The 21,649-nt window shown below is 40.3% G+C and overlaps 1 protein-coding gene across 4 annotated transcripts in view; it reads left to right on the top strand.

The window, feature by feature from the left end:
• The window catches only part of csmd3b (CUB and Sushi multiple domains 3b), a 927,060-nt gene that overhangs the window by 457,652 nt on the left and 447,759 nt on the right, over positions 1-21,649 (top strand). For all 4 annotated transcript variants that reach the window (XM_069920534.1, XM_069920535.1, XM_069920537.1 and 1 more), the window contains 2 exons: positions 9,081-9,296; positions 10,941-11,129. In XM_069920534.1, the coding sequence (XP_069776635.1) occupies positions 9,081-9,296; positions 10,941-11,129 (405 nt within the window). The remainder of the gene's footprint in view (positions 1-9,080; positions 9,297-10,940; positions 11,130-21,649) is intronic.

The following is a 21,649-nucleotide window of genomic DNA, read 5'->3' as shown; positions in this document are numbered from 1 at the left end:
AGATAAGGGAGGGTTGATGGTCAGATGGAACTAGATGGGGCAGGGTTCAGAAAGGATCTGCCAAGAGAGAAGGAACACAGGTGGATCTGCTTGTGTGTGCGTGATGGGCAGGCAGAATACTTATTTCATTGTTCCTCACGATGACTTTGGATAATGGATTTAATTAGATTACAGACAACTAAACATCTGTCTATCTTTTTGTCATTCTTTTCTTTGTGGGTGTGAAGTTTAAATTGTGTTAGAATGCAAAGGCTGCATTCAATTTAAGAAATTGCATTTGAAATGCTTTTTTAATTCCATGCAAAAAGTCAGGATTATCCTTGAATGCTTGAAGCTATCATTAAGAAATTAAGAGTGTGACATCTATATTGAAATAATTTAATCAGGTGGACAGCATGAATTCAGAAAGAGAATATCAAGTTTGACAAATTTACTGGAGTTCTTTGAAGATATAATGAGCACAGTGGGTAGGAGATATGTGGACGTTGTAGAATGCAGAGAGTTGGGATAAATAGGTATTTCCTCAGCAGAAATTAAGTGGTGAGCAGAATGTCATAAGAGTTATTGTTCACGTAATCTGATTTGGAAAAAAAATTAAATATATGACACTAAACTGAGTCGAAAAACCAATTGTGCAGGGAGATATAGATAGGTTAAACAAGTAGGCAATGGTCTGGCAAATAGAACACAATTTTGGTAAAAGCAAGATTATCCACTTTGGAAGGAAAAATAGATCAGATAATTACTAGAACGGTGAAATAATTCAGCATGCTGGGCAGCGGGACTTGGAAGTTTGTGCATGAATTGGAAAAGGTTGGTTTGTAGGTGCAATACATAATCAAGAAGACAAATTATCTGTTGGCTTTCATTGCTGGAGGGATTGGATTTAAGAGCAGGAAGTTTCTGCTGTAACAGCACAGGGTACTGGTGAGACTGCATGTGTGCAATTCTGGTCTCCTTGAAAAAGGATGTACTGGATGAAGGAGTCACGTGATGGAGTAGTGGCCGGACGGTGAACTCCAGCCCTCTCCAGAAAAGTTGGGAAAAACAAAGGAAAACACAAAGGCACAGAAATAAAAGTTAAAGAAAAGTGAGTATAAAGGTGGAAAGAAGATGGCGACAAAAAAAGAAAAATCGAAAGCAACGGTAAGAAGAGAGGAAGAGAAGACAACGGAGGAAGAAGGTGAAGGCCTTACCTGTTCGAAGAGGCCCGCGGTGGAGAGAGAAACCAGCTCCCTCAGGTCAGTAGATAATGGACTACAAAAATGGCTCGCTGAGCCGAGTAAAAGTGCGCAACCGCGCATGAAAAAAAACACACCGACGGGAGGGGGGACCAGCTGGGGAGTCGATCTCCACAGCCGGCAACAACAGCTGCAGAACACCTGCAGCAAGAAGAGAACACAGAAGACAATGGAAACAAGAAAGAAGAGAAGAAAAGTGCAACAAAGAAACAACAGATGGCCAAACCAGAGGAAGAAGAAGAGGAAGAGGAAGAATACAGTGAAATAGAAGAAGAAAAGAAAGGCAAGATAAAGGTTGTACTTTCTCTTATTAAAGGATACATGGAGTCATTTAAAGAATGGCAAACACAGGAATTTAATGATTTAAGAAAAAGAATAAACAACACAGAAGAGAAAATGAATAAAATAGATATGACCTTAACAGAAATGGGAAAGAAAATGGACAAGATGGAAGAGCGGGCAGTAGCAGCAGAAATGGAGGTAGAAGACTTAAAAAAGAAATTGGAGGAATCTAATAAAAAAACTAAAGAGACACAAGAACTACTAGCTCAAAAAATAGATACAATGGAAAATTATAACAGAAGAAATAACATAAAGATAGTGGGCCTTAAGGAAGATGAAGAAGGCAAGAATATGAGGGAGTTTATAAAAGATTGGATCCCTAAGACCCTAGGATGTCCAGAACTACAGCAAGAAATGGAAATAGAAAGGGCACATAGAGCATTGGCCTCTAAACCACAACCACAACAAAAACCAAGATCTATTGTAGTAAAATTCCTAAGATATACTACAAGAGAAAAGGTACTGGAGAAGACAATGGAAAAAGTAAGAGAGGGCAACAAACCACTGGAGTATAAAGGGCAAAAAATCTTCATTTATCCAGATATAAGTTTTGAACTCCTAAAGAAGAGAAAGGAGTTCAATACAGCAAAGGCGATTTTATGGAAGAAAGGGTATAAATTTATACTAAAGCATCCAGCGGTATTGAAAATATTTATTCCAGGACAACAAAACAGACTATTCTCGGACCCAGAAGAAGCACGAAAATTTGCAGAACAATTACAAAAATAGACTGAGGGATGAAGACGGGTAATGAGAGTAAAAATGATCACGATTGATATGTATGTGGGTAAAGAGGTATAAGAGTGAATAGATACAATGTGCATACGTGAATGTATCTGTACTTAAGAGGAAAATATAGATAGTATAGACAAGAATGAATAAGGGAAGGTAATGGAATAGAGAGAATAAGGAGGGAATTAAAAGAGTGACCTTTGTTACATATGAAAAGTGAAATCTTTTCTGGGGGGGGCTGGGTGGGGGGAAATTGCGGTCACTGCAAAATCAGTTGACGCTTGCGAGTGGATTCGCAAACCCAAATGGAGAGGGGAGATGTGGTTGTCCGACAAGGGATAAAGGACAACTCAGGAGGGGAAGGGGAGATTGGGGATAAAGAAGATATAAATAGGAGAATAAGGAAAATGTTGGATGTTGTAGGAATGTTGTCTTATAAAGAGTTGAAAATAAGAAAACAGAAATGGAAAAGGAGGAAAGGTAATGATGGAAAAACGGAAGGAGAAGATAAACAAAGTATAAAATGGCTACGCTGAACTATATGACTTTAAATATTAATGGAATACATAACCAAATTAAAAGGAAGAAACTACTAAATTTACTGAAAAAGGAAAAAATTGATATAGCATTTGTCCAAGAAACACACTTAACTGAATTGGAGCACAAGAAATTAAAGAGAGATTGGGTAGGACAATTAACAGCAGCATCGTATAATTCAAAAGCAAGAGGAGTGGCTATATTAATTAGTAAAAATGTGCCATTTAAAATAGAAGAGGAAATAATAGATCCAGCAGGGAGATATGTAATGATAAAATGTCAGATATATTCGGAGTTTTGGAATCTACTTAATGTATATTCACCTAACGAAGAAGATCAAAAGTTTATGCAAGATATCTTTTTGAAGGTAGCTAATACGCAAGGGAACATACTAATAGGAGGGGATTTCAACCTGAATTTGGATCCAAATATGGATAAAACGGGAAAAAAAATTAACAGAAAGAACAAAGTAACCAAATTTATAATTAAATCAATGCAAGAAATGAAACTTTTGGATATATGGAGGAAACAAAACCCAAAAGAAAAGGAATACTCATACTACTCGGCTAGACATAAAACATACTCAAGAATAGACCTATTTTTGTTATCAGCTAGTATGCAGGATAGAGTAAGAAAAACAGAATATAAAGCGAGAATACTATCGGACCATTCACCCTTAATATTGACAGTAAAGCTAGAGGACATCCCTCCAAGAATGTATAGATGGAGATTAAACCCCATGCTACTTAAAAGACAAGATTTTAGAGAATTTATTGAAAAACAATTAAAAATGTATTTTGAAGTAAATACGGAATCAGTGGAAGATAAGTTTATACTATGGGATGCAATGAAAGCATTCATTAGAGGGCAAATAATAAGTTATGTAACCAAGATGAAGAAGGACTATAATCAGGAAACAGAGCAGTTGGAAAGGGAAATAGTAAACATAGAAAAAAAATTAGCAATGAAGGAAGATACAACTAAAAGAAGGGAATTGGCGGATAAAAAAATAAAATATGAAACATTACAAACATATAAGGTAGAGAAGAATATAATGAAGACAAAACAGAAATATTATGAACGAGGTGAAAAAACGCACAAAATCCTAGCATGGCAGCTTAAGACAGAACAAGCTAAGAAAATGGTATTGGCATCAAGGAAAAAAGACAAACAAATTACATATAATCCAAAAGAAATTAAGGAAAACTTTAGAGAATTCTATGAACAATTATACCGAACTGAAAACGAAGGGAAAGAAGGGAAAGAAGGGAAAATAGATGAATTTTTGACTAAAATTGAACTACCAAAACTACGAATAGAGGAACAAAATAAATTAACAGAACCATTTGGAACAGTAGAAATACAAGAGATAATAAAAAAATTACCAAATAATAAGACACCAGGAGAGGATGGATTTCCAATAGAATTCTACAAAACATTTAAAGACTTATTAATCCCGCCCCTCCTGGATGTAATCAACCAGATTGATGAAACACAAAGCTTACCAGATTCATGTATAACAGCAATAATTACAGTAATACTAAAACAAGGGAAAGATCCACTCTCACCAGCGTCATATAGACCAATATCTTTGCTAAACACAGATTATAAGATAATAGCTAAACTATTAGCAAACAGATTAGCAGAACAGGTACCGAAAATGGTAAATTTAGACCAAACTGGATTTATCAAAAAAAGACGCACAACAGACAATATTTGTAAATTTATTAACTTAATTCATGCAGTAGAAGGAAATAAAGCACCTGCAGTAGCAGTTGCTTTAGACGCAGAGAAGGCCTTTGACAGAGTAGAATGGAATTATTTGTTCAAAGTATTGCAAAAATTCAGTTTACCGGAGAAGTATATTAATTGGATTAAAGCATTATATAAGGGACCGTTAGCGAAAGTGACAGTAAATGGACATGTATCAAAGCAATTTAACTTAAGCAGGTCAACGCAGCAGGGATGCCCACTATCACCTTTATTGTTTGCGCTAGCTATAGAACCACTAGCAGAATAGATAAGAATATAAAAGGAATAAAAATAAAAGACAGGGAATATAAAATCAGTCTATTTGCGGATGATGTTATAGTGTACTTAACAGAACCAGAACTATCAATAAAAGAATTATATAAGAAATTGAAGGAATATGGAGAAGTGTCGGGTTACAAGATAAACATAAATAAAAGTGAAGCAATGCCTATGAATAATGCGGATTTCTCAAAATTTAAGAAGGAATCTCCATTCAGATGGCAAATGCAGGCAATAAGATACCTAGGTGCACAAATAAACAAAAATCTAGGCCAATTATATAAACTCAATTATAATCCACTAATGAAAAAATTACAGGACGATTTAGAGCATTGGAAAGATCTACCACTAACACTGATAGGAAGTATAAACTGTATTAAAATGAACATTTTTCCAAGGATATTATACTTATTTCAGGCACTGCCAATACAACTGACAGAAAAATTCTTCAAAGAGTTAAGGAAAATAATAAAGAAATTTTTATGGAGAGGGGGGAAACTGAGGATAGCACTAGATAAATTAACAGAATGGTATAAACAAGGAGGCTTACAATTGCCAAACTTTAAAAATTATTATAGAGCCGCACAATTAAGATACCCATCAGATTTTTATCAAACAAGGGAAAAACCAGACTGGACGAGATTAGAATTAGATAAAATAGGGGAAAAGATACCTGAACACATATTATATAAATGGGACGAAAAATTGGTACAACATAGAACTTCTCCAGTATTACATCATCTCCTCAATATTTGGAAGAAGATTCATGTAGAAAGAAATAAAACAAATTATCAATTACCAAAACTAATATTGACGCAAAATAAGCTACTCCCTTTTACAATAGATAACCTTTCCTTTAGAGAATGGGGAAAAAAAAGGGATTAAAAGAATAGAAAATTGTTTTTCAGGAAGTAGATTCTTATCCTTTGAACAAATGAGAGATAAGTACAATATAACTGGAGATACAGCGCTGGCATATTACCAACTGAGATCCTACTTGAAGGATAAATTAGGAAGCAATTTGAGTTTACCAGAGGGAAGTAACCTTGAATAGGTGATTACAGATACAATGTTAATCAAAAGATTTATAACAAATATGTATATTAAACTGCAAGAAAAGGAGAATGAGGAAACAAATGATAAAATTAAACAAAAATGGGAACAAGATTTAAATATAAAGATAAAAAAGGAAACATGGGAAAAATTATGTTCTGGAACGATGAGAAATACAATAAATACGAGGCTACGTATGATACAATATAATTGGTTACACAGACTATACATTACACCACAAAAGTTAAATAAATGGGACCCAACAGTATCTGATAGATGTTTTCCATGTAAAAAAGAAATGGGAACAACAATTCATGCAATCTGGACATGTGAGAGAGTAGAAAAATTTTGGGATGATCTCAATCAGATATTAAATAAAATAACAGAAAACAATATACCAAAGAATCCAGAGATCTTTCTCCTAAGTAACATAAAAAACAAAGAATTTGGAATTGATTTGGAGGATGCACAAAAAAAGATTTGTTAAGATAGCCCTAGCTGTAGCAAAAAAATGTATTATGTCAACCTGGAAATTGGAAGATAATTTGAAAATACAACAATGGTATATAGAAATGAAGAAATGTATTCCATTAGAAAAAATAACATATAATTTAAGAAATAATATTGAAATATTCGAACAAGTATGGGAGCCTTACATTAAATACAACAGCGAAAACCTACCGGGGACAAACATTACCTAAGTTGATGGAAGGAGAAGGAAAGAAAAGAATGGACTCAGTAGAATTTCTGGTGTATTTTTGTTGAATGACAACATTGTCTGACTGGTTTAATGCAACCTAGATTGTATACCTAAAATGGATGAGGGGGGGTGGGGGGGGGTGGCTTGGGAGAAGGGAGGGGGGGGGGGGAGAAAAAGTCACTGTATATGTGTGAAAAAGAAAAAGTGTATATCATGGCTAATGTGATTTATGGTGTGAAAAATAAAAAAAAAATAAATAAATAGAAAGAAAAAGGATGTACTGGCTTTTGACATGGTGCAGTGCAAGTGCACCAGGACGATTACAGAGATGATAGGATAAACCAATGAGGAGAGTTTGAGGCAATACTTGCTGGAATTCAGAAAAATTGGAAGGATATTATAGAAACAAATAACTTTATGAAAATTATGAAAGGGATAGATAAGATGGAGAAAGGTAAGGTTTTATTTCTGCTGGTAGGTGAGACTGGAACAAGGGCACATAGCCTCAAGGTTTGAGCGATTATATAAAAAAATGGACGGATATGAGGAAGAACTGTTTTTCTGAGACTGTCGTAAAAACAAAAAAAGAAATGCCAGAGGAACTCAGCTGGTCTTTCAGCATCTCTACGAGACAAAGATAAATTGCTGATGTTTTGGATCTAAGCCCTCCATCAAGGAAAATGTTTATTTCATGCTCAGGTCTGAAATGCCAGCAATTTATCTTTGTCTCCTATGGATGTTGAAAGACCATCTGAGTTCCTCCAACATTTCATGGTGTTTTTACTACAATCACAGCATCTGGCGACTTTGTTTCATTTCTTTTTAATTCACCACATGGTGAATCTGTTGAATTCTCTGCCCAAGAAAGAAATAGAGGGTGCCTCATTGAATGCACTAAAGACAGGGTTAGAAAGAGTTTTAGCATCGTTGGGGAATTATGGTGAAAAAGCAGGTTGGTGGAGCTGAGTTAATAGCCAGATTGACCATGATATGGAACGATGGAGCAAGCTCATTGGGCCAAATGGCCAACTCCTGTTCCTTCCTCTCATATGATATTATAAGTCATGTCCGTTTAGAGCTCTTTAAACAGTGTATGCAGAATTGCACAATAGAATCATATGTAGAAACATATGAATTGGCAAGAGGAGCAGACCACTTGATCCTTCAAGACAGCTCAAACTCATTTGTTTAGTAATTTTATGGCCATTTTCTATCTATTGAAATGCATACATAATCATTTATATTCATTCTCAAATCATACATTTTAAGCATGTAGATGGCTTTCATCCAGTTAGCTCGATTCACTCCAGTCAAATTGTAAGGTAACCCACCATTTTTAACCATCAATGAATTCCTCTGTATAATTACTTTAGATCAAAGTTGGTAATGTTTCAGACTCAACAACCAATACTGAATTTGGAAGTGAGAATCCATTGTGTCATTAATTACAATTGTGACTGCTTGTCCACAATTATTTTGCCCTTGTTTTTTACTGCTGTAACTGAGAATCCTGTATATTTATACTTTAGGATTACAACTATAGTATTCATAATTGTTTGCCAATAAATAATGCAGATAAGAGAAAACTCTTTAACACAATAAAAGCTGGAAAACATTGTTCAGATTGGCTTAATTCCCTAAATATTCTATTGCAGAATACAATGTCGAACAGACCCTTTACCTCACAATGTCTCCCAAATTAAACTAATCCCATCTCCCCACATATGATCCCCGTTACTCCATTCCCTGCTTGTTCGTGTGCTGATGGAAATATCTATAAACTTCACTGTATTGATCTGTTTTCACCACCTCGCCAGCCAGTGCATTCTAGGCACCTGCCACTTTCTGTACCACATAACTTGTACGTCTCCTTTAAACTTTTCCCCTCACCATCATCATGCCCTCCAGCATTTGATATTGCTACCCTGGTAATGCGCCTTCCAAGCCTTTATATTTTTATCAGATTGCCCTCGGCCTCTGCTGGACCACAGAAAACTACTGAAGTTTGTCTGACTTCTAATGCAGGCTCCATATGGTGAACCTCGTAAACCCTTCATGTTCTTCCTGTAACATTGCAACCAAAGCTGCACACAATATTCCAAATGTGACCTAAGCAGCATGACTTTCTGACTTTTATACTCAATTCCTTGACCTATGAAAGCAAACATGCCATCTGCTTCCATTTACATTGTCAATTTCATGGAGCAATTAATTTAAAAGACCAGTTGTGCAATCATTCAGAGCAAATAAATTGCTTTATCAATTATAATTATTTTTTCATAATCCATTTTGTAAATACTATATATTTTGACACAAGAGCTTGTTGCAATCAAGAAAAATCTAATGAGGAGTTTTTATTTTGGATTAGCATCCACTCAGTGAAAGGAAATTCCTGGCAAACAGCAAGGTGCTGTGATTTTAACACTTCTTCATTTTTTTTGCAGGTGTGCAATTCACCTTTCACACCTTTCATCTAGAGGACCATCATGACTACTTTATAATCACAGAGAATGGCAGCTTTACTCAGCCACTAGGACGGCTGACAGGCTCAGAACTGCTTTCACCAATTAATGCTGGTCTCTATGGAAATTTCAAGGCTCAACTACGCTTCATTTCAGACTTCTCAATATCATATGAAGGTTTTAATATTACATTTTCAGGTAACGATATAGGCAAGAGCAGATTTGATTGGTCCAGTTTTGATTTTAGTTAAATTCAAAAGGTGTTCTTAATTAATTGTGTTACTTTAGATAAAACCTGATATTTTCAATTATTAAAAAAGTTCGCCAGGAGACATGCCAGCTTTTGCAGTCAAGTTAAGATAATTAATGATCACCTGCATGCTAATAACCATATTTACATTTTAAAATTCACCACCAGCTACCGTCTGCATTGTCTCGTCATTGCCACTGCACTACTTGTAAAACACCCTCGACTGAGTGGCCAGGCACAATTCCAATGCCATCTACAAGTTTGCCGATTACACCACAGTTGTCGGCAGAATCACAAACAGCAATGAGGAAGTGTACAGGAGGGAGACAGATTAGCTTGTAGAATGATGTAACGACAACAACCTTGCACTGAACGTCAGCAAAACCAAAGAGATAACTGTGGACTTCAGGAGGAAGTCAGGGGAACATAACCCAGTCCTCATCGAGGGCTCAATAGTGGACGGGGTCAAGAATTTAAAATTCCTGGGTGTAAACAACTCCTGGAGCCTCCACATTGATACAATCACAAAGAAGGCTTGCCAGCAGCTATACTTTGTGAGGTGTCTGAGGAGGTTTGGTTTATCACCAAAAACTGTCAAAAACTTCTACAGGTGTACCATGGAGAGGATTCTGGCTGGTTGTATCACACACTGGCATAGAGGTGCCAACTCTCAGGACAAGAATAAACTCCAGAGAGTTGTTAACTCAGCCTGCAACAACACAGGTACCAGACTTCACTCCATTGAGGACATCTACATGAGGCAGTCTTAAAAAAGCAGCTTAAACCTCAAAGAGCCCCCTACCACCCAGTCCATGCCCTCTTCACTTTGCTACCATCGGGGAAAGGGTACAGGAGCCTAAAGATGAGCACTCAACAGCACAAGGACAGCTTCTTCCCCACTGCCATTATGGTTCCTGAATAATCAATGAACCAAAGACACTGCCTTACTTTTCATACACAATTATTGTAATTATTATATTTTATAGTAATGTCGTAAGATGGTTATAATATATATGTTTGCTCTATGACGCTGCCACAAAAACACTGAATTTCATGACTTGTTCATGACAATAGATTCTGATTCTGACCACCTAGCTCATACCTTAAGCAAGTTGGTTTTCATTGTGAAATGAACATCTACCATTCTTATTGCAAAATGATGGAAAATGTGAACTGGTTGATATTTATTGCTGGGATTGTTTGGTGAAGAAAAACTTCCAAGAACTTTTATTGGTTAAACTGTAAAATAAGTCTTGGACAGCAACAATACCAATCAGGAAATTAAAATTGTTGAAATGAAAGGAATCTACCCATAAAGAGCACAGCCATGGAGTAAATAATAACTGATCACTGTACATTTCACATAAGTATAAAATGTTGATAACTAGACTATTTAAATTTATAAACTCCAGTCATCGTTCCATTTTCCCTTATTCTAAACAACAGTAAATTAACAGTTTAAGAGAAGATAATCTTAATATATTTCCAGTAGATTCTATTTTGAGCTAAATTTTTGATGTTACATTGATGAACAATTTCCTTCTCTGAAAATCTTTTCAATGCCTCATATGTTTCTGTGGTGATATTGCTAGAATACAACCTGGAACCCTGTGAAGACCCAGGCAATCCAACATTTGGCAAACGTATGGGAACATCCTTTGGTATTGGCGATTCATTAACATTTTCCTGTAATCCTGGTTACCGTCTGGAAGGGGCATTCCAGATCACGTGCCTGGGAGGTGGTCGTCATGTGTGGAGTGCACCTCTGCCAAGGTGTGTGGGTACGTGGTCAGCTGCTTTTGTTTGCTTGTACATGTAGTTATTGTTTACTGAATTGCAGTGAATAGCATGTGCATGTCGATGAAACTCTTGGTCACAGCAGTGGCCATATGGGTTCAGTAGGATAGACATATTGATGTTTGAGTGGGGTGGAATTAAATGAGCTATCATGCTTGAATTGCATTCTAAAATTATTGACTGAATTTTAGCAATTCCCATGCCATGCAGTTCAATGTGGATTAAATAGGAATTGATTAACCTCTAAAATCTAATAGTCTGTAGCTAATAAGTGCAATTAAAGATTAAGGTCTGTGAAAACGAATGATGAGGAAATTTTTCATTCTTGATCTGGGGAATGGGCTATGGAATTGAAAATAAAAACAATCAAGATTATATGGAAGCAAAATCTTTTAATAAAATGCTTCATAAAAATGCCTTGACATCAGAGACAGTCAAATTCTAAATATTCCAGGTTAAGAAAATATAATATACAATTTGAAAATAACTTAATACAGCCTGATTAACTGGCCAAAATATATGGAGAAAGTACAGGTTGAGATTCTTCCTCAAGTAATCAAGATCTATAAATGTACTTATTAGTATAACAAAGTATTCTATTATAAACTAGAAATTGTAATGAATTTTGAAACACAGGAATCACCATTTCATTCTGTTTTCCGCTTATTATATATTGGCTTGGAAATGTTTAATGAACCAATCATTCCATGAAATGGAAATTTGCTGTTTTCTCTAGTATCTCAAAATTTAAATCTGCGTTCCTTGAATCATGGCAGTAGTGAAAGTGCTACAATTGCCTCCAGGACCTTTTAGACCTTTTGCAACAATATCTCTTCGATTTACACATTTGCAGACATTGGGCAATATCGGAATTAGATGTGGCGGGATTCATTCAAGGCTCAGTAGCCAGTGTTAGAAGATCAAACCAGCAACCACCAAGAAGGTATATCACACAGGGGTAAAGATGAACAATTACTTTACTAACAAACAAAATTCACCTTCAAACTTTAATTCAAAATCCCCCCTTTTATAACAATGCCCACTGGTTGCTATGCAAATTTCAATAACAGTATAAAACTAATAAATTCCCCAGTCTAAATATAACAAGTGTAATTAAAGTCTAAGTTATATTTCCAACCAGCCCACAAAAAAACTTAGACACAAGACTCACAAAACTTCGATCGCAACCGAAGCAAAGATCATAAACAAAATTCAGTTTCTTTGGTCAACTGAAGCCGAAAGATCTTTGAGAGAGAGAGAAAGCACAAAATTCGAAGTTGTTTTGTGTTGTTTGCAGAGAGAGGAACCTCTGGCTTGGTCCCGATCCTTCTGGCTGCCTTTGGAATGTTCATCCCTTTTGAAATCCCAACATTCTAAACTGTCCTCAGACCATGATTCGTCCTCTGGGCCACCTTCCACTCCACAGCACCACCCAGTGGTGGTTTATCATCCAAGTCCAGAAATTTTTAGATCATTTTCTGCACATGCTCAGTCCGTCTCCCACTCTCTCAGAAGTCCGCCTTCACCTTGGCTCTCTAAGGCAAACTGTCACTTTTTAAAATAAAACCACGCAACACATAGGTCAATACACAACACAGAACTCTGTAACACCAGCGAGCACTGTTGTTCAGATTTAAACATGAGTGACGATTACATTGGGAGATGCCGCAGAATAATTACTGCCTCTGAATGTTTATTGGAGCAAATAAGTTCAAGAAAAGAAAGAACAAGGGAAATGCCAAGAGAAAAAGCAATATAAATGTAATTGATAGCAGAAGCCTGGTTTCTTCATGGAAGTAATAAAACAATTAAGTTTCCTTAAAGATCGTTGATTATTCCTGTGTTCAGGTATATAAAAATACTGAAAATATTCAAAACACTTGGAAATCACATCTTATTTGTTTACAAACATCAAGTTTCTGCACAGTTGTGTTGGTTCTTTCATCTCATATGCTCATAGTCGGCAAAATGTTGTGGAATTTTAAGTGGAATTTTTCTCCACCACAGTCAATGAAATTCTGTGATTGTTTAAATGCATCTTGTTAGGAGCAAAACCCCATCCCCAGCATAACAGGCCACACAATCTTCTGCACTGCTAATTACTTTTGTTTGCATGCTAGTGTACAGGCTCCACAAATTAAGTTATTTTTAGATTCAAAAGCAATGAAAACTCTGATTAAAAGCTTTTGAGTGTTTTTTTTTCTGAATTCACTGACAATGGATACTCTCTTCTCTTTGGCTTGGCTTCGCGGACGAAGATTTATGGAGGGGGTAAATGTCCACGTCAGCTGCAGGCTCGTTTGTGGCTGACAAGTCCGATACGGGACAGGCAGGCACGGTTGCAGGGGAAAATTGGTGTTGGGTTTTTCCTCCTTTGTCTTTTGTCAGTGAGGTGGGCTCTGCGGTCTTCTTCAAAGGAGGTTGCTGCCCGCCGAACTGTGAGGCGCCAAGATGCACGGTTGGAGGCGAGATCAGCGGGGGTCAATGGGGCAGGCACCAAGAGATTTCTTTAGGCAGTCCTTGTACCTTTTCTTTGGTGCACCTCTGTCACGATGGCCCGTGGAGAGCTCGCCATAGAACACGATCTTGGGGAGGCGATGGTCCTCCATTCTGGAGACGTGACCCACCCAGCGCAGCTGGACCTTCAGCAGCATGGACTCAATGCTGTCGGCCTCTGCCATCTCGAGTACTTCGACGTTAGGGATGAAAGCGCTCCAGTGAATGTTGAGGATGGAGCGGAGACAACGCTGGTGGAAGCGTTCTAGGAGCTGTAGGTGATGCCAGTAGAGGACCCATGATTCAGAGCCGAACAGGAGTGTGGGTATGACAATGGCTCTGTATACGCTTATCTTTGTGAGGTTTTTCAGTTGGTTGTTTTTCCAGACTCTTTTGTGTAGTCTTCCAAAGGTGCTATTTGCCTTGGCGAGTCTGTTGTCTATCTCGTTGTCGATCCTTGCATCCTATGAAATGGTGCGGCCGAGATAGGTAAACTGGTTGACCGTTTTGAGTTTTGTGTGCCCGATGGAGATGTGGGGGTGCTGGTAGTCATGGTGGGGTGCTGGCTGATGGAGGACCTCAGTTTTCTTCAGGCTGACTTCCAGGCCAAACATTTTGGCAGTTTCCGCAAAACAGGACGTCAAGCGCTGAACCAACAAATCATTAGTATATCTTCAAATAATAATTTTATAATTTAAAATCAGATTACTTGCCGATGGTGGATTAACAACATGAGTAAATATGCTAGTAGCTTGCAATCTACAGTGGTGCTGAAAGGAGACATACACACACGAGGAGTTGAAGTCGAAGACTGATTTATTGCACTGGCATCTCTGCTTTTATTCTCTCCCTACTGCTGATGTCAGGAGTGATCTCACCACAGTGCCAATCTCCGAATGGGTGGCATTCCTGCTATTGCTCGTTGTTTCCTGCTGATAAGGAGGTCCCCTGGGATGAAGGTCAATGGCCCCCATGGGGTCTGCTTGGCCATTTTGTGTGCTGTGTCATGACCTTGTTAGCGGACCACTACATGACCCCCCCACCAATAACCGAATGGAGCACTGTTCGCTGCTTTTTGTGGTCTACCTCTGCATCGGGGAGCTGCATGGAGGCTGGTTTAAAGCGGTTGATAGTGAAAGACTCTTCCTTACTGTCAGTATCCAGAACACGTGTTGACCCATTGTGTCTCACTACTTTATACGGCCCCTCATACAGCCGTTGCAGAGATGTTCAGTGTGCCCCCTCTGAATGAACATGTACTCAGAGGTCTCTGTCTCTAAGCCTTTGGGGATGTAGGCTTTAGCTTGGCCGTGTGGCAGAGGCTGCGGAGGTGCTAAAGTGCCCAGTTTTTCCCTCAGCTTAGTCAAGGAGGCTGTGGGGTCCTCTGGGTCCTTGGAGGCAACCAGAAACTCCCCCGGTATCACCAACAGTGTACTGTATACCATCTCAGTTGCTGAGGCATTGAAGTCCTCTCTCAGTGCAGTGCAGATCCCCAGGAGGACCCAGGGTAACGTATGCCCAGTGTGGTTCCTTGAACCGAGCCACCAAGACTGCCTTTAGGTGCCTGTGGAACTGGTCCACCAACCAGTTGACCTGAGGGTGATAAGCCATGGTATGGTGGAGCTGTGTTCCGAGCAACTTGGCCAGAGTCGCGATGTGAACTGTGTACCTCTTTCAGAGGTCATATGTTCTGGTACTCCAAACCACGATGCCCAAGTGTTAATCAGTGCCCTGGTACAGGTGTCGGTGCTTGCATTGACCAGTGGACCCCCTTTGGCCACCTCGATGAGCAGTCAATCATTGTGAGGAGATATCTCATTCCACGGGAGATGGCAGCGGGCCAAAAATGTCAATATGGATATGGCTGAACTGATGTCACACTGGCTCGAAAGTCTGGGGGGGCTGCTTTGATGTGCATCTGCACTTTGGATGTCTGGCAGAGCGTGCAGGTCTTGGCCCACTGACTGACCTGTTTCCGAAGGTCATGCTAGATAAACCTACTGACCATCATTTTAAAAGAATTTAAAAGTACTGATGGCTGGGTGTGTCAGGTTGTACACTGCTTTGAAAACTTGCCACCTCCACACTGCTGGTACCATGAGGTGGGGTTTGGCAGTGGAGATGTCGCAGGACAGCATCTTGTTGCCAGGACCAATAGCGACATCCTCTAGCCAGAGGCCGGAAACTGCTGTACTGCATGTCAGAATCTCAGAGTCCTCCTGCTGTGTCCTGGCTTGGATGGCATAGTCTATTCCTTGGGACAGGGCCTGGACAGATTCAATTGCAGGGTGGGACAGTGCATCGACCACCACATTGGTCTTATCCGCAATGTGTTGGATGACTATAGTGAACTCAGACACATGAGAGATGTTGCTGCAGCCTGGCCGACCATGGGTTGGACACTTTGTGGAAGGCAAGGTTAATGGTTTATGGTCTATGAAGACCCTGAATTGCCTGCCTTCCAAAAATACCTTAAGTGCCTAACTACCAGGTACAACAGCAATAGCTCCTGGTCAAAGGCGCTGTATTTGGGTTTGGGTGGCCGGAGGAGCCTACTAAAGAAGGCCGGGGGATGCCATTGCCAGTACATCCCCAACTGCTGTGCTGGAGACACCTAATGTGAGTGTGTTTGACGCCTCTGGTCTGGGGTGTTCCAGTAGAATGGCATTGGCTAGTGCATCTTTGGCCTTTTGGAATGCCTCCGAGGCCTCATTGTCCCAGATAATGTCTTTACCCTTCCCCGCCATGAGTGTGAAAAGGGGCCACATGATGCGGGCTGCTGCCGGTATGAAACAGTGATAAAATTAATCAAACTGTTGAATTCTTGCAACCCTTCACTGTACAGGGCTGGGTGGAATGCCGAATGGCTTCTACCTTTTAGAGCAGGGCTTCACCCCATGCTTGTTGAATCGATGCCCCAGGAAGTTAATAATTTCCCAGCCAAACTGGCACTTAGCAGGGTTTATAGTTAGCCTGAGTTCCTGCAGCTGGGTGTACAGTTGCCTTAGATGAGCCACGTGGTCTGTTGTTGCAGTTGGTGATAAGAATATCGCCCAAATAGATGAATGCGAATGTGAGATCCCGGCCCATTGCATCCATCTACCCCTGGAAGGTCTGAGCTACGTTCTCAAGTCCAAAGGGAATTCTCGGTTTCAAAAAGTCAAAAAGGGGTAATGATGGCGGTTTTATGGATGTCATCAGGATGGACTGGGATCTGATGTTGGCCCCAATGAGGTAGACTTTTGAAAATACCCGTGTCCCTTGTAAGTTAGCGATAAAGTCATGGATATTGGGCATGGGGTACCTGTCATGTGGTGGCCTCGTTGAGGTGGTGATAGTCATCACATGGCCTCCACCCTCTTGCTGTCTTCGGTACTATGTTCAGGAGGTAGGTCCAGGTGCTGTCAGAATGTTCCACTACCCCAAGCTCTTCCATTAAAAAAAACTTTCCTGTGGCGAGGGTTAGCTTCTCGTGGGGTTTACGGTGCACCCTGGCTGGTGCCTTGCCCCATCCTTCAGTTCAGTGGAGGAAAACTGTGGTGCCGTGATTGAAGGGAATTCTGCTAGAATCTGTGTGAATGTGTTGTCAGACAGAGTTACAAAGTCAAGGTGAGGGGGCAGGTAACTTGGCTTCCCCTGGGGTGAAGTTTGAGTAGTTCTGGTGTGCCCCAATTGCCACCCTTTAAGATCCACCAGCAGGCAGTGGGCTCGCAAGAAGTCTGCTCCCAGGAGCGGTTGCACCACAGCCACAAACTTGAATGTCCACCTGAATTGCTTGCTGCTGAAGTGGAGGGGGATAGTGCGGATACCATAAGTTCGTATAATGGTGCTGTTCACTGTCCTCAGTGCCAGGCCCAGCTTGCCGTTCAGGGTCTCATAGGCCGAGGGGGAAGGCTTCCTGACAGAGAGTCCCACACGTGGAAGAGGCTGTCACATTGGCCAACCACCGCAGCCATCAACGACATTTGGCCATGGCATCTCCCTGAAATGTGCAGGGTGAGTGCCATCAACGGGCCCCTGCACCCTATCATAGATGATAGTAGCAATACTGTTGGTTCAGGGGGTCCACGCCTCTCTGTTCGCTGTGGCCTCGTTGTTAGCTATGGACATGGCCTAGTGACCTGCTCCACTGAGGCACCATTTTTTGCTTTGCTCTCTTGGGGTCGCTGAAATCCTCATCAGTGAGTAAGAATTGGATATCCTCAGGCAGCTGCTCCAGGAAAATCTGCTTGAAGAGTAGGAAAGGCCTGTGTCCCTCTGCTCATGAGAGTGGATGGGGCTCTGTCCCCTAAACGGTACATATGCAACAATCGGGCAGTGCTCTTGCGTCGTGAGAGCCTGAAAGTTTGGGTTAATAGCTCCTTGAGGGCATCATAATTGCCTTTCTCTGGAGGCTGCTATAGGAAGTCAATGACCCTTATTCATCACATAGTAATAACACATGTCATCAGAGTGACGTGTTGAAGGTGGAAATGTGCCTCGGCCTGTTTGAACCACATGTGTGGATGTGACACACAAAAAGTTGGCAGCTTCAACGAACAGCATGAAGAGTTGCTTGATCCATCATCTTCGGGTCCAACTGCTGGTTGGACCTGTCGGGGTCACCAATGTAGCATGTACTACTGTGAATGGAGATAAGACGTGCACATGAGGAGTCGAAGTCGAAGACTGATTTATTGCACTGGCAGCTCTGCTTATATTCTCTCCCCACTGCTGACAACAGGAGTGACATCACAGCAGTGCCGATTTCCAATTGGGCGGGGTTCCCGCCATAGCTTGTTGTTTTCCGCCACGCAGGCAGTCACTGGGGATGAAGGTCATTGGCCCCCACAGGATCTGCTTGGTTGCCGTGTTCGTTAGCGGACCATTACATACTTACCATTTGTAAAAAATATATTTTATCTTTCTTAATCAAACACATTTAAATTTACTTTTTAAAGTTGACTTTTTAAAAAAAATTGATTTATACCATTGCTAAGTTGGTTTGCTTCACAGCAGATAATGCAGTTCATACTTCACCAGGTTCACGCCTGATCTTTGCCTCCTGTGGGTTATCTTTTGCAATACTTTACTGACCACTTTGCTCCCCATTCCCAACCTGAGACCCCAATCACTGACTACCATGATCTGGTTTTCTGATGGGTTATCCTATCAAAGGCCTTTCAGTTCTTCCAATGTATTTCAGCTGGTCAGCAGAGATGTTTGGTATCAGTTGAATTATATGCAAAAAAAATGAAATATCTGGGGAAAAAATTGATCTGGTACACATTCGTAAAATATTATTTTAAAAGGAAAAAAAAATCATCACCTTTGCTTTTAATTGCGATCCCATCAAAACTGAGGGGACTGAGCTAGATATGTAAAGCTGTTAATCCAGACACAAAGTGCATGTAGTGCTATAATGAGCTGCCACTGGAATCTGACCTTCAGCCTGCTACATCAAAATTAGAATGTGCAGATGAGGATGTCCACAACATGCTGACACTTGCACTGCAGGCTGACGCCCCATCAATTACTTGAAAGACTATTGTAGAGAAGCCAATAGGCTTTTATTCATGTAAGAACACAAGCACATCCATACTGTTTGGTTGTCCTGCACTGAGCTGCAAGGGGCTGTGAAACAGTCACCTTTATACTGGAACCTGTGGCGAAGGGCCACAGGTACAACCGACCAATAGGTGTGCATGACCAGACAATTATACATAACAGTGGTTTACCACAAAAGTGGCCAGCTAAGAGACAACACAAACCACATCATTGTTTTCACTTGTAAAAATGAGTTTGTGGAAACAAGAATGTCCTTTAAGTGGGTAGAATTCTCAGTGCAATTTGCAGCCAGTTTGCTAATTGATGCCAAAATGGATGGCCAACTCCAACTACCTTATTCTTGTTTTTTGTCACGGTTCATTATTTTTCAGTCCATTGGTAATGTCAAGTTCATTTATTTATCATCTGCTTTAACAGTACAACCTGACCAAACAGCATTCTCCAGTGCAAAATCAGTGCAAACACACATGCGGACATAACACACATACAAGCAAATGATACAGATACACAGAACCTTTATAGGTGTCTGATATTCATACATTAAAATAAATATTATTAATAAATAGCAGAGTTTAGTAATTGTTTTAGCAACTGCAGTCAGAGTTATTGTAGCAATTTAGAAGTGTCGCTGCCCATGGAAAGATGATGCTCCTCAGACTCGTGACTGGCTCTAATATTTCTGTATCTCTTTTCTGATGGGAGTAGCTGGAAGTTACTGTGTGAGGGGTGGTGGGAGTCTTCGCAGATTTTGCGAGCTCTCGTTAAACATTGATGGGGGGGTTGGAGGGAGACCTCAGTGATCCTCTCTGCTGCTTCTATGGTCCTGTGGATTGACCTCCGATCTGATGCTTTAGAGCAACCATACCACATTATGATGCAGACAGCCAGGACATTCTCAGCAGAGCTCCTGTAGAAACTAGACAAAATGGTAGTCAGTAGCCTTGCCTGCCTTAGCCTTCAAAGGAAGTGCCATCACTGATGTGTTTTTCTGATAAGTGAGGAGACGTGATGTGTCTAGGATAGGTCACTTCTTAATTGGACCCCAAAAAACTTGGTCTCCACTACCAAGCAAGGGCAGCATAATAGCACTGTTCATTCAGGATCCTGATGGCTGCAGGGACGAATCTGTCTTGAAACCTATTGTTGCACGGTATCAAACTGCTGAGCCTTCTTCTCAATGGGAAGAGGAAAAGGAGAGTGTGTCCAAGGTGCAACGGGCTCCTCAGTAGGTTGGCTACCTTTGCTCGGCAGCTAGAGTAGAGTGCATGTATGGATAGGCAGATTTGTGTCATTTCTTAGTTGCATTCAGCATCTTCCAGCCTTGAGCAGAGCAGCTCCCATACCACGCTCTGATGAAGCCAGTAAATATGCTATTGATTATACATTAGTTGTTGTTATTAAGGGACATGGAAGGACATGGCATTGGTGTGATTACTTGGCCATCAAATCAATATGGTTAATACAGGTCAAGTCATTAGAAAGAACTTGAAGCTATTAACTCTTTCCACTTCAGTCCCCGGCCTCACCTGAGGTCAATAATAATCTTATTGATATTGGAAGAGAAATTGTAATCTTGGCATCAGACCACTACACTTCCAATCGCCTTCCTGTATTCCATATTATCATTATTTTATTCCCAGCCTTACTCTCTGATTTTCTGATCAATTTTCAATTTATTTTTTTTCTCTGTGGTTGCGACAGAATTACCACTATTTGCCAATGCAAAATAACTATACTGAACATACACATATAGACACATAAAGAAATGTAAACAAACCAACTGTACAATACAAAGAAACAAATCAATAAAGTGCAAAACTAAGAGTGCTTGACGTGAGACCTTGATTGAGTTTATTGTTGAGGAGTCTGATGGTTGAGGGATAGCAGCTGTTCCAGGACCCGGTGGTGTGAGTTTTGTGGCACCTTCCCCTCTTCCCTCATGGGAGCAGTGAGAACAGAGCTAGTGCATGGTGTTGTGATTCTTGATGATTGCTGCTCCTCTCTGTTGTCAGTGTACCCTGTGAATGTTCTTGATGGTGGGGAAGGTTTTTCCTGCGATACCCTGGTCAGGGTCTGCTCTCTTTTGCAGGGCTTTACAGTCAGGAATATTGGTGCTTCCCCCCCCCCCCCCAAAACCAGACCGTGATGCAGCCAGTCATCACACTTTCGACCGCACATCTGTAGAAGTTTTTCCAGGGTTTCTGATGTCATACCAAACGTCCACAAATCCTGAGGAAGTAGAGATACTGACGTGCTTTTTTCACAATGGCATTGGTGTGTTGGGTCCAGGAAAGGTCCTCTGAGATAATGACTCTCAATAACTTAAATGTGCTCACCCTCTCCACTTCTGATCCCCCAATGTTATCAGTGAATTTGAAGATGTTATTGGAATGGTATTTAGCTGTTTAGATGGAGGTCAGAGAGAGTATGAAACAGGACTGAGTGTGCACCATGTGGAGAG

The sequence above is a fragment of the Narcine bancroftii genome, chromosome 2 (genome assembly GCF_036971445.1).
Source record: "Narcine bancroftii isolate sNarBan1 chromosome 2, sNarBan1.hap1, whole genome shotgun sequence".
In the NCBI taxonomy this organism is placed as follows: Eukaryota; Metazoa; Chordata; class Chondrichthyes; order Torpediniformes; family Narcinidae; genus Narcine; species Narcine bancroftii.
Note: the sequence above shows the minus strand (reverse complement) of the source record. Positions and strands in the feature narration are given on the sequence as shown.